Genomic DNA, 14197 nt, shown 5'->3' on the forward strand with positions numbered 1-14197 from the left:
CTTATCAACCCTCAGATAAGGATAATATTAACTACCGCTCATAATCTTTGGTAGAGGCTATTTTGACATTGTTTGTTCATTTGGCTTGTTCTATTATAATAGTTCGTTATCTTTAGAGGAATCCTCAACAAATCACATCATTTTTCCTCAACAAATCACATAATTGTTGGATCATTTCTAATGAGAGTTTTATTTTTATAAATTATTTATGTAATTTAATATGTAGATCATTAATTGTTTTAGAGGAATCCTCAACAAATCACATAATTGTTGGATCATTTCTAATGAGAGTTTTATTTTTATAAATTATTTATGTAATTTAATATGTAGATCATTAATTGTTGATTTTGTAGACGTTGTCTTGTAATATTTATTAATTAATTTTTCATATGTAACTCTTATTTAAATTTAATGAGAATTAATTATTATAAAAAAATATCAATCTCTATTTTTTATAATACAAGTTTATTATATTTCTATCCCGAACATGTTGAGTTTTTCTTTTAACTTTTTACATGATAATTTTTTTCCAACGTAACTTATTTTTTCTACGTGGCTGACCCGAACATGATGAGTTTTTCTTTTAACCTTTTACGTGATAATTTTTTTTTCACCGTAACTTATTTTTTCTACGTGACTGGCAGGTGCATGGGGTTCGCCGTGGAATAGCTGCCACAGCGTTGCTTTCTCTATATTACTCTAAACATAATAATCCACAGTCTTATTCAAATTAAACTTATTTAGATAATTTTTTTTAAATAAACTTTTTTGTTTTTAAAAGTAACTTTTTGAACTTTTAATTTCTTAGGTTTAAGAAAAATAAATCTGTAAAAAAATTGAACACTTCAATCCTAAGTTTAAAAATTAAACAATTTTAAATAGTATATAGACTTATACAATCTTTTTTAAGAAATACAATTAGATAACTGACTTAATTGTACAATAGACTATTCCCTTTTTCTTTTGTTGATTTTTAATGCTAACATAGTTGGACATTTCTTTATATACATTTTCGGTTTATTTTTATTTTTATTTTTATTTTACGCCACCTAATTTAGATAAGAAGATAACACACCATTAATTCATCATTATTTTTACACATTACTTATCAATAGTACTATTTATTTATAACATATTTCCATTTGATTTTAAAGAACCTAAACCCTCTTCAAAATCTTCAAGACCAAATCTGGTTTACTCAAAACTCTTACATTGCATTATTCTTCTTTTTAAACTATTAAATCATTTAATTTATTAACTAAAATATTAAAATATTTTTATTTTATTTATATAAAATTAAAATTTAATATATAAATGAATATTATAATAATTTAACTCATTAAAATTCAAATAACTTACTTTTTCAATAAATAAATTTTTTAAATTTATTATTTTCTGTATTAATAATGTTTTTACATGTACCTTTTTTTTATTTTATTTTTTTCATTTAATGTAAGAGAAATGATTTAGAGAGAGAATTTGGGAAAAAAATTACGTTTCACTGAAAAATTAATATATTTTTTCATTTTACTCTCTACTCACCCTTTATCTTTTTTTCGGTGGTCAATGATGCAAGTGATGTAGTGATACGTCATTCTCTCTCCAAAAAATTTTCTCAATATCAATTCTCTTACTATAATGATATATTGTTATGCTTAAACGATTTTTTTCAATCATAAAACTTTTAAAATAAATAATAATGTTAACTTTCTAAATAAATAAAAAAGTAAAGAAAAATAGGCTGCATCTAATCTCTGCGATGATTGCGCATCAATTTGTTGGGCTACTTTCGTCTCCAATAGGGGGAGGACCCACACATGATAATGCACACTCATTTGTAACCGTCCGATGATAAATCAACGCCCCCTCACGCGTCTTTAGTTTTTTTTTAAAATTTAATAATATTATCCGTTAGTAGTTATTTTCTTATTAGTTGTTTTCTAACTTATGCCACAAATATTAATGTTATTCTTAGCTGTCCATTCATAATAGTTTCCTAGAAAAAATAATTTCACAACTTATTATTCCTTATAAAAACTTATTATAAATATTTATTTGTTTTGTCTTCAGATTTTTCTTATAATTTAATAAATTATTTCACTCAATTTCAAATTAACATATCTTAAATGAGAATCAAATTTGTAGAGTTAATATTTTTCTTTAAAAACTTACCTAATTGATATTTTTATATTTATTAATCATATCACATGTTTATTCAATTATACCAAACAAATTGTACATGTTTCCTAAACATAAATTGATTATCTGAAAATTTTATGGTGCAACTAAACCAAAATTCCATTTCTCATTTTCTTTTAATTTGTCATATTGTTTTTACAAATAAAAGCTCAAAATTTTATACTTCAACACATGGAACATAAATTATACATTTTTTGTTTTGTTATGTGGATTCTCAAATTATAAGAAATGACAAGTTATGGATAATCAAATCAATTTGAACCATTAATTTAATTTGGACAAAAAACATATAATTTGCCTATCAATTCGATGAATAGATGAAACATTAAAAATAAATTATGAAAAGGATTGAATATCTTATAAATTATATTATTAGCTTAATAAGTTTTGAAAATCTAGATGGATGTTCAATTACGATTGGAACTAGGGTGATAAATGATTCGAGCCGAGTTAAATATTTATTAGCTCGAACAAGTTTATAAATTTGAGTTCGAGTTTGACTCGACTATTTACCTATAATTTTGGCTCGACTCGAAAAATTTGAACTAAAATTAAATTTTTAAATATTTGTAAAGAAAAAATATTTATTTTAAATTTAAGATGGTAATATTAAAAAAATATATTATCAAGCTAAAAAAACATTCCGCAAGAGTTGAATTTCGACTCGAATTTAATCAAAGTAAAACTCAAACCTAGTTTTGACGGAAGATTAAACTTTCTTATTTGTCGCACTAATTAGAAAACCCTAACTTGTTCTCAACGGGTCAACTTAATGTAAAAGGAAATATAACTAATTAATATAAAAAAATTATTAGTAGCTCTAAACACGTCTACACAATTATAAATATATTATCAATCCTTCTTCTTCTTCTCTCTGCTACAACTCTTGATTCTCTCTCTAAAACAGAAGCTGAATCAATGTCGAAATGAAGAACTTGTAGATTATGCAGCAATGTTCGTCGGCATCTTCTTGCTGTTCTTATTCACTTTCTTACTGCATCCACATCCATCTCATTCAAAAACAGGTTAGCTACTACCTTTCTTCCTGAAAAATATACATTAGTTTATGAGACTTGTAGATCAACATTATGCATTTTCTTAGGGTTTCAAAAGATTTCTACTTTACATACTTGATTTAGGATGGAATAGCTAATTTAGTGTAAAGTTTATTTATTTCTTATAGCAGATTGATTGGTCAACCACTTGATTCATTGTAGAATTTGAAATCATAAGTTTATTATTATCATCTGATTGCAGACCCATATGCTCTGCGGATAAGCTGTGGGGCTCTTAATGATGTTCATACAATGCCAACAAATACGCTTTGGTACAAAGATACTGCATATACAGGAGGAATACCAGCTAATGGAACTCGTCCAAGTTTTATTACACCTCCATTACAGACAGTTCGTTATTTTCCACTTTCTGAGGGTCCTGAAAACTGCTATAGTATTACTAATGTGCCGAGTGGACACTATACAGTGAGAATATTTCTTGGATTGGTTGCTGATCCGAACTTCGACAATGAACCTCTGTTCGATGTTTCGATTGAGGGAACTCAGATTTACTCGTTGAAATCGGGTTGGAGCACACATGATGACGAACAAGCATTTGTTGAAGGGCTCATATTTCTTACTGATGGTTCTGCTTCTCTTTGCTTTCATAGCACTGGTCATGGTGATCCTGCCATACTTGCAATTGAAATTCTTCAGATTGATGTGATGGCATACTATTTTGGATCTAGCTGGGGTCAAGGAACAATTCTAAGAACAGACAAAAGACTGAGTTGTGGAGCACAGAATCCAAAATTTGATGTTGATTATAGTGGGGACAACTGGGGAGGTGATAGATTCTGGGATTCGATTACAACATTTGGTCAAGGTTCTGATCTTGCTATTTCCACCTCGAGTATTATCAAGCAGGCGTCAAGTTTCCCAAACTTTTATCCCATGGCCATATATCAAACAGCACTTGTTAGTACTGATAGTCAGCCAGACTTAGCTTATACTGTTGATGTAGACCCCAATAGGAAATATTCCATTTGGTTGCATTTTGCAGAAATTGATTCTTCAATCACAGGTGTGGGGCAACGAGTATTTGACATTCTTATTAATGGTGATGTGGCTTTTCAAGATATTGATATTGTGAATATGACTGGAAATCTTAATAGCGCTCTTGTGCTAAACAAGACTATTGCTGTTAATGGGAGAAGTTTGACTATAACTTTGCATCCTAGCAAAGGCCATGCTATAATCAACGCTATTGAGATATTTGAGATTGTTTTGGCTGAATCCAAAACTCTTACAGATGAAGGTAATTGAAAATTTCTCATATTTAGTTTCTAGGATTATATTTTGGTCACTGTTAGTTACTTCCCCTTCCAATTCATTTTTTTTAGCTACCACTATTTATGTATCCTACCACTCAATGACCTCCTAAAAATGTTTCTTTCTTGTAGTTAAGGCTCTGCAGATATTGAAGAGTGCATTGAACCTTCCTCTTCGTTTTGGCTGGAATGGTGATCCTTGTGTTCCTCAACAGCATCCTTGGAGTGGTGCTGATTGTCAATATGACAGGGATAGCAATAAATGGGTCATTGATGGACTGTAAGTTCTTGATCTCGTGCCTAATGTGATGTAGTTTTGTTTCTTCTTTCCTTTGACATATTGGTAGAGATTTGTGCAATCTCCCCTATATCATCTAACCATCCTGATGCTCAAAATTTTAGTAAAAGAAAGAAAAGGAAATATTATTTATACTCAATTTCTTTAATCAAATTAGCCAGAAGAAAAAAAAACTTGTTTACTGTGATTTTGGGTATCAAGTCGGATGTTAATTGTATAAATGAGATTTTGACGAATAACTAATGAATTTCTTTTCCAGTTATTCTTTTTATATTAGCTATACCATAAAAATAACACTCATCTATGTGATCAAGCTTCCAAGTCTCATTCTCATATTTTAAAAGCAAATACCTGTCTTTTATTCTTTTGTTTTAACTTTTATGGTCCTTTTATTGATTGATATATTTATCCTTGGGCAGTGGTCTTGACAATCAAGGTTTAGGTGGCATCCTGCCAGATGATATATCTCAACTTAAGCATCTACAGAGCATGTGAGATATTTGTGTTTTTGTTTTCTTTCGAATTACCTGGGAGAAGTCATCATTGATTCATCTATCTCCATGCTGGTTTGAATGAGTTGATATTAATTTTTTTGACTTGCATTTCCAGAAACTTGAGTGGAAACAGCATCCAGGGGCCTATTCCATCTTCAATTGGAACAATATCAACCTTACAGATCTTGTGAGTCTATTAGTTTTATAACTAGTTCAGCTATTTCTCCCTAGATAACACAATTCTATGTTCAGCAATGTGTCAGAAACATAAGATGCCTAAGAATTCTGATGTTTATCTAGGCCTTGTTTGATGTTAGTTATTTGAGATTATTCCAAGAGCTTGTTTGATGTAGGGTTTTTTCAAAGTAAATCGTTTTTGTTTTGGAAAAAGAAGTTGATGATTTTGGTTTATTGGGTTAAATTGACTAAAATAACATTTATATTTAATATTTTAAATTGTTATAAAGGGTAGAGTAGTGATATTTTGACATTTCAGTTAATGATTTGATTATGGGAGTGGTTTCCAAATATTTCACTTCAATTAAGCTCAAAATAACCCATTATTCAGTCAACCATCACTTTTCAATCACATTTTTCGCATTATCAACTAAACTACATTCACTTTATTTTTAAAACATTTTAAAATATTAAATAAGAAGGATATTTTGGTCGTATTATCCAAATAATCTACTTTTACAGCACTCAATTATTCATATAAATCCGTGTCAATGGAGGCCTTATTGTTTGGGACATGTTACTGACATAAACATATGTACTGATCAACATTCTATGCCAATTTGTCATTTTTCTTCAGAGAAACTGGTCTCAGAAATCCACGTACCTGACTATATGTTTGAAGAACTTGCATATTCTGGATTTAGGAGCTGTTTTACTTTACTAATCCCATAAAGTTGTCTAATATTTCCATATTTGGCAGGGATTTATCATTCAACCTTTTCAATGGATCAATTCCCGAGAGTCTTGGCCAGTTAACAGAATTAACAAGACTGTATGATCTTATGCACATCTAATTAACCTTTGATGATAACTAGCAAATGGTTCTGAAACTACTTTTGTCATGTGCAGGAATCTGAATGGTAATTTTCTCTCTGGAAGAGTTCCAGCAGCACTAGGAGGAATGCTTTTACACAGAGCAAGTTTCAAGTATGTTGTCTTTGTTGAATCCCCAGACATTAGGGCACAACTATATAATGAAGAAATAATTTTAAAATAATAAATAGATGATTATTTTGATATTTTAGTTGATAATTTGAGTGATGTGTGATTAGTGAAAGGATTGATGATGGGATAGTGGATTTGCTCAAACATGGCCTTGAGCTTACTTGAGATGGTTAATTCAAATAAACCGCTGTCCCATCTTTATTTCTTATAACATTTTTAAATTTTAAATATTAATTTGTCATTTTATCCAAATAAACGACTTTTTAAACAAGATTTAAATACCCAAGATCAGACAAGCTCTTGTATTCCAATATATGAATTACCAATAGGTCTTTCAAAAATTGATCTGGTTTTAAAGCATAGGAAGCATTTGAGAAGATGATATGTTCATGAATACTTAATGTATGCAGTTTTACTGATAATGCTGGACTTTGCGGTATTCCTGGGCTAGCATCGTGTGGGTCCCACCTATCGATGGGTGCAAAATTTGGTTTAGCATTGGGAGCATGTTTTATGTTACTTTTTGTTCTCACGTGCTTAACTTGCTGGTGGAAGAGGCGGCAGAATATTCTAAGAGCACAGAGAATTGCAGGTAAGACAAATTAACAAACAATATGGTTGAATAGTCTGAGTGAAAATATTAAATATATAATTGTTGTTTGTTGTTGTTGAAATGGCAGCAAGAGATGCACCTTATGCTAAAGCGAGGACACATTTCAAGAGGGACGTGCAAATGGCTACTCGCCATAATAATCATCATTCACACGAGCACACAAAGACAGCTAATGAGAACGGGCCAAGCTTGCTCTCTTGATCGCTTCATACCAGCTACTATTTTGATGCTTACAAAGAAAACAGGTTCCATTTTTTCTTGTGTTGGATTAGTTGCTACGAGTTCTTTGTTTCTACCAATAGAAATATATGTGCTTGTCGACACCATGTAAAGCAAATCACAGAATTACAAACAAATAAAAAATGAAAAAAAGTTCCTAAAGAAACCATTCACATTGTAGTCAGGTCAGATATAGATATCCACATTACTTTTGATATTAATTAGTTTCCAGATCAAAGCTGGGACATCTAGAGATTGTTTGATCATTGATATAGTTTTTTTTTTAAATGACTAAATATATTTGTATTTAATATTTAAAATGTTACCAACAATTTGAGTTCTAAGTAGACTTCATCCATTTCGAGAATCTTTGATTTGAGGTTGTTTGTGGATTTGTTTTCCTTTGATGTTTTGTTTGTTACATATACATGATATCATAATTTTAGGTCATGACCTATATCACAGAATATCCTGAGTGACAGATCCGACAAAACATCCGCCAATGACCATTGTAGGTCTTGGAGGGCTTCAATTGTGTGTTAATTTTTAACTTTTTCTTGAATAAAGACCAATACAAACGAGACAGATTGAACTTTAAGCAGTTGAGATAGAGCAATTGAATCTAAGCAGCCTTAAGAATTAGAAATGAAGTTTTATTATAAAATTGTAAGATTTTAACAGTTATTTCCTTGCACCTTTGAAGATTTAGACAAAGGTAGCTCTGGCTGGTTATATAGTGGTATATATTTACTACAATAAATCAGATCATTTATTCACCAATATTATCTAGCAATAGTTTATTTCTTTCCCCATCTCATTTGTATAAACCCTAGAAAATCTGCTAAGCATCTTCTGTGTCGCTCAAGCTAGGAGAAGACTCGAGATTCAGATCGTTCACCCCCTCTCCAGCTCTCGCCACTCTGCCTCTGTTTACACACCATAACAAAAAGGGAAACAATTTTAAAAAATTTATAAAACCAAACCAAAAGATCGTCGTCTTCAACAAACCTTTCCAAAACAATTTTCCCTTCCTTGTATTTCTGCAACTTGTCGTGTGCTATAACCTAAACATTAAAAAAAAGGGTTAATATCTTACCATTGTGGAAAAGAACATGAAATTAATATTCTTACATATTTCCAGCCAAGAATTTGTCCACAGTTGCAGCAAAAGATATCTGATACTGTATGCAAACCAGATATCATCATCCTTTCTTCTTGAGCTCCCACAGTTACATTCACACTTGAAAAATGAAAAGATTTTTCGACAAATGAGTTTCTTCTTCTTCTTCAAGATGTTGAAGATTTAAACAATAAATACTATATAACTTACGCAGTATTAAACAGGTATGCCTTCCCGCGACTGCAGCTGAAATTCTTATAATAATAATAATAATAGTAATAAGAATATGATTTTGCCAACAGCAATGACATATGATCCTTAAAAACACTTTTGAATTTTTCATGCAACAGTTTCATATTTCAAGTTCATCTTCTCAACCATCAATCAAACCAGAGACCCAATAGAGTATAAAGAATGAATTTGAACATGGAGAAATGAAAATGATTGTAAGTAGTTGCAAACTGTCTTTCATCATTCTCAACCAATTTATGTTGATAACAGTGTAGGTAGAATCAAATCAAATCAAATATCAAGAGAATGAAACAAACTCTTTTCATTGAATATGGAAGACAATCATCTAAAGAGTCATCATAAACAAAACAAACCCAATTTGCAGATCATTTGAATTGTGATGATGATGATTATTTGAAATGAAATGCATATAGAGATTACCCGTGAAATAATGTCATGGGCGAGGGCGAGAGGAATAGTGCAGCACTTGCATCTATAAGATCTTCCTTCGATCTCTATAATGAAGACTCTACCCATATTAATTAATGTCTTCTTCTTCTTTCTCTCAAAAAAAAAAAAAAAAATGAATCCCCATTTAACCTAAAAGCATTTTCTTCATCAAATTTCTTTTCTTTCATCCATATGGCAAAATCTTAGGCATCCATCCGTATATATTACTCTTTCACCTTCACACAACAAGAATATTATAATTCATTGTCTTAAAAAATAATTATATTAAATAATCTACAAAATCAATTAGAAAAACCGATATATTTTAAGTAGAAAAAAAATGAAATAACATAATATTCGTTTCTTTTATATTAAAAATATATAAGTAATATCAATTATATAATTTAAGTCAAAATTTAAAATAAAATTATATTTATGTTGGGTAATTAAATATTTATAGTAGATTACTTTCTTTTTAATTGAAATAATGAGTTTTATCTATAGTTTTTTCCCTGGAATGCTCTTGCTACTAGAGTATTCCAATCTGAGTTAGGTCAATTTGTTTATGCCTAACAGTTTGTTTATGCCTAAAATAAATTGCAACCTAGTCTACACTCTAGAAGAATAAAAGCATGGTTCTTCATTATCTTCATATGGCCTTTTTTTAGAGGCCCATTTAATTTGTATGGGCTTTTAGTTTAACGTTTCTTTTCAGCGGACGTGGGTGAAGGGACTAAATTATTGGCCACACTAAGTAGGTCAACAGGTTTAACCGTAGAGATCACAATTTAAAATATTGTTTTGCAATTACAATATTTTTTTTTTAGAAAACGATTAATACTATATTTTTAAAAATCCCAAAAGTGAGAGAGTTAAGAACCATAGCTGGACAAACTATAACAATGATTAAAGGATTTCAATCAATCGATCCTAAAGTATCTGATTAGTAACATTCACACAACCATACAACAAATGTTACAAACTAAAAAATTACAATCAATAACAACTCTTAATTATCCCAATTAGGGTGTTTTTTTCTATATAAGTCTATTGCGTTCTATGGCCTTCTTTCCCTTCCCCTGACCATTCATTGCCTCTATTAGGGACATCACAATTAAAATAAACACAAATTCTTAAGTTATTGATTAACACAAATAAAAAAAATATATCAACTACTAATTATTCACAAAACGTTCACACCATTCACCAAAATCATCACGAACATCATCAGTCACTTCATTGTCGGACATCAATATTGTTCCCTTCATCTTCTTCTTCGGTATCTAGTTCATCCAAGTTTACCATCTTCAAATTTGCATCTACAACCAAAATTTATAAAATGAAATTTTAATAAGTTATATTATTGATAAAGTAATACAACAAATCGGTAATCTACCCACATAGAACTGAAAATAAGTAAACTCAATGGGAACCAAAAAACGGAAAGAGGGGACTGAGAGAATGATAAGTGAAAAAAAAAATAAGTAATTTTTTAAAAAAAAAATAGGATAAACACGCTGGGTTAACTCGGGCTACCGAATTTTCGATCCAACCTTCACTGGGTTAATTATATTTCCGATTTGTTTCATCAACCCAACTCGGTTTAACGATCGGTTCATCGGTTTCAAAACTATGGTTTTATCTTATAATTTTACTTTTATTAGTTTATACTCTTACTTACCATTTGAGCTAAAATATATATATATATATATATATATATATATATATATATATATATATATATATATATATATATATATATATATATATTATTTTTATTGTCCAATTGTTTTTATGTAAGTTTAGTAATATGTATTATACATAGCTTTGTAATTATTATTTTATATATCATTATAAAATCTTAATTATTTTAGTTTTAATAAGTAAATATAAATTTTAGTGTAATATATGAATTTCTTGGTAATATATATTTTCTTCAATCTGATCATAGGAAAATTGTTTTAATTAAATTCAATATAATAATTTAACAAAATAGTAATAATTAAATAATCTTTATTATTAACTTATAATATAATAATAATTAAATTAATAATATCACTATTTATACCTTATATATATCATCATATAATAATAAATAAATAAATTACTTTAAATTTATTATAATAAACATAAATATAAAAAAAGCTTAACAAGTATATGAAAAATTAATGCATATAAAAAAAATTAGGTACAACTTCATATCAAATTTTAGGTAAAGTTATGTTAATACAATAATTTTGTTTTTATAGAAAAAATGAAATGTAAGGGTACAAGATTTTTTTATTTTTTTATACTTCTATTGAGAAAAAAACATTCTTAATATGAATCAAATATGCACCAAAGTCCTATCCCTATAAAGAAACTAAAACTTTATTAAAACAAGGTTAGAAATTGAAATAATTTATTTGTAATATCATTACCAAACAAACAGACAAACTTGGCCTCATTATAGGAGAAACTGATTGTCACATTAATTCATTTAATCTTCATTGCTTATCAAATAAATCATGTAATAAACCACTCATTGAGAGAAACTGCACCAATTTCAAATAGAAATCATAAAAACCTTAGATAATAATATAACATTGACATGAGAAAAAAAGAGAGTTAAATTGGGATATAATATATATCAGTTGTATAAAACACAACCCTTAGAATTAGAAGATTGCCAATGACCCCATTTTGAAAAAAAAAAAAATTTAAATATGTTTTTTTTTACCTGTTTTTCTCTAGCTAACTTTAGTTTAGTTTTCGAAAGATCATATGTTTCAACAACTTGTTACTCGTTGCTAATCGCTATTCATAAGAGTAGACACAAGAAGATCCTGCAAGAAGCCAGCTCTTCCAGCCGCCTGTCTATTCCTCTTTTCTCGTTCCTCCATGCTTAACGGTGATGAATCAATCCTGCACGATGATTCAGAATCAACAACCAAAATCATACCATTTGAAAACACAATTTTCATCACATTTCTCATCCGCTGAGTGTGAATCTAAAATGGGATCATGATTGAAAACAAGGTATATCTGAACTCATCACATTCCAACCATAATATAATTGATCTTAACAAACAGATAGCTCAAGAGAAAAGAATTTTTCTTGAGAAAAAAAGATCTTGAGTTCAATTTTTACTAAAAACACTTTGATTTAAGAAGTCATGGTTGTGTTAACTTCCTCCTCCAGAAATAAACCTGGTCTAAGAAAACACAATTGCTCTTCTGACTAGGGGAAGTGTCTATTTACAAACTATCCAAATTCCATAACAATCTGAAAGTGAGATCTCATCAAGAGGAGGCATTTGAAGGTGACATTAGTGCAATTTCTCAACCAGATAAGCATCAAGATACAGAAATGTTTTCAAATAAGCCCAAATCCAAGATTTTGTAGTTTCCTTTATAACAAAACAACAAAATGCATGCAATTCATTGAGTACCTTGTTTTCCAGATATTAGGTAGCTTCTTCTCAATCTCAGGAGGATTCTCCTCATGAGCTTTGGATAGAAGAAGGGATTTTGTTTTTTCTTCAGATTCAGGCAGTGCAGGGAAGTTTAAGAAGAAAGAAGAAAGAAGTGGATCAACAGCAGCTGCATTGGATGAAGTTGAATTATTACTTGATAATCTAAAACCACCGCCGCCACCACCACCAGCTGCTCCTTCTAGAAGCGCCTGCAAATGGGCTTCACGAAGATCTCTTCCTAAGAAAGAGAGAGCCTGACTATTAGGCATTGCTAATAATTTCCTTAATCTCTGATGTCTCTGCAAGTAACTTCCAGTTAAAGAAAATGAATCAACTGGCAGCAGCAACAACAGCTCAAAATAAGATTTACATATAAAATTTCATAAGATTTCAAAGGATATCTTGAATAACTGTCCATGTTGCAGAGTAATATGGCTTAACAAATCTGTAGATACTTTGACAGAACATATTGGACAAACCTGCAACAAAGATTACAAAAAAAAAAAAAAAAAAGGGTTTGTTTTTTCTCTTGAATCCAAATTTACCCAAAAGAGATCTCTTCTCCATTTCTAAAGAAACAAAAGATTATAGACTTACAGTCACCACTTTGGACTCATAAGAGTGGTCGTCTTCGAGATGTGAACAAAGAGAAACGACATCAAATTCCTCATAACAGTATGGGCAAGAGACATCCGCTGTCATCTCTTCTTCAATCTCCAAATCATCTATGATTAACCGATCTATCGAAACCCAGAAATAGAAATAGAAACTCCCGTTGTTCCATCAACAGATTCAATTGATAAAACAAATTAAAGCATAAATATCTGTACCTAGGGGTGATGTCTGCAGATGATTGTGCTGCATCGTGAACTGTCTCTTGGCGGCGGCGAGACGAGATGCCCAGAAATTCGAATCCATTGAACAGAGAAGAGAGGAAGAAGATGAAATCGGATAAAAGGGAAAAACTTTGAAAGAAAAAATTGAGAAAGTTTTCTTTCTTGTTAAGTTGATTTGTGATTGACACTTGCTTATTAAAGATTTGATTTTTTTTTTTTCAGGTTTTAGGTTTACACTGTTTTGACTTTTCCGAGGCGCCGATTCAAACAGAGATGACGCCGGCTCCAGGCGGGTGGAAATTCATGGCTCCGGGCTTACTACAACAAGACAGTCATTATCTTCTTTTTTTTTAATTTAATAAAAGAGTAAAATTATAATATATTCAATTTTATAATTTTAGTGAAGAAAACAACAAATAAAAAAGCTTGGAAAAATAGGATATAAATGATATACACTATAGTTCTTGGGAAATTTGATGAAATGGCCCCCATAACAGGGGAAATTCCAAAAAGGGCCCCCGCCTACTAAAGTTGGCAAAAATGGCCCTTTTGCCCTGCGAAATGTCGGAAATACCCCTTCGGCGCCATTTTTTACGCTCAAAGACGCGAATTACCAATCACGCGATTTAATCTAAATCGCGTGAGTTCATCACCGCGATTTAGAAGAAACGCGTGATTGGTAATTCACGTTTTTACATGTACGTGAATTACCAGCCACGCGTTTCATCTAAATCGCGGCGATGAACTCACGCGATTCAGATTAAATCGCGTGCA

General features: G+C 30.3%; 3 protein-coding genes across 3 annotated transcripts; 1 reads left to right on the top strand and 2 right to left on the bottom strand.

Annotated features, from left to right (window-relative positions):
• Window positions 1–3064: 3064 nt before the first annotated feature.
• On the top strand, window positions 3065–7723 carry LOC124928842 (receptor-like protein 4). The gene is made up of 9 exons (XM_047469098.1): window positions 3065–3224; window positions 3457–4512; window positions 4658–4805; window positions 5243–5314; window positions 5433–5504; window positions 6255–6326; window positions 6404–6481; window positions 6910–7091; window positions 7180–7723. Exons 1-9 carry the CDS (start codon window positions 3152–3154, stop codon window positions 7311–7313), a joined length of 1887 nt encoding a protein of 628 aa, XP_047325054.1. The 5' UTR covers window positions 3065–3151; the 3' UTR covers window positions 7314–7723.
• A 418-nt stretch (window positions 7724–8141) lies between these two features.
• LOC124921494 (protein yippee-like At5g53940) lies at window positions 8142–9265 on the bottom strand. The gene is made up of 5 exons (XM_047462166.1): window positions 9124–9265; window positions 8662–8705; window positions 8463–8571; window positions 8340–8395; window positions 8142–8257 (listed from the first exon to the last, which is right to left on the bottom strand). The coding sequence occupies exons 1-5, from the start codon at window positions 9217–9219 to the stop codon at window positions 8173–8175; spliced, it is 390 nt and encodes a 129-aa protein (XP_047318122.1). The 5' UTR covers window positions 9220–9265; the 3' UTR covers window positions 8142–8172.
• A 2458-nt stretch (window positions 9266–11723) lies between these two features.
• LOC124921055 (protein DEHYDRATION-INDUCED 19-like) lies at window positions 11724–13714 on the bottom strand. The gene is made up of 5 exons (XM_047461654.1): window positions 13418–13714; window positions 13185–13327; window positions 12989–13066; window positions 12564–12892; window positions 11724–12036 (listed from the first exon to the last, which is right to left on the bottom strand). The coding sequence occupies exons 1-5, from the start codon at window positions 13503–13505 to the stop codon at window positions 11922–11924; spliced, it is 753 nt and encodes a 250-aa protein (XP_047317610.1). The 5' UTR covers window positions 13506–13714; the 3' UTR covers window positions 11724–11921.
• Between the last annotated feature and the right edge of the window lie 483 nt (window positions 13715–14197).

Source organism: Impatiens glandulifera, chromosome 1 (genome assembly GCF_907164915.1).
Source record: "Impatiens glandulifera chromosome 1, dImpGla2.1, whole genome shotgun sequence".
Taxonomy (NCBI): domain Eukaryota; kingdom Viridiplantae; phylum Streptophyta; class Magnoliopsida; order Ericales; family Balsaminaceae; genus Impatiens; species Impatiens glandulifera.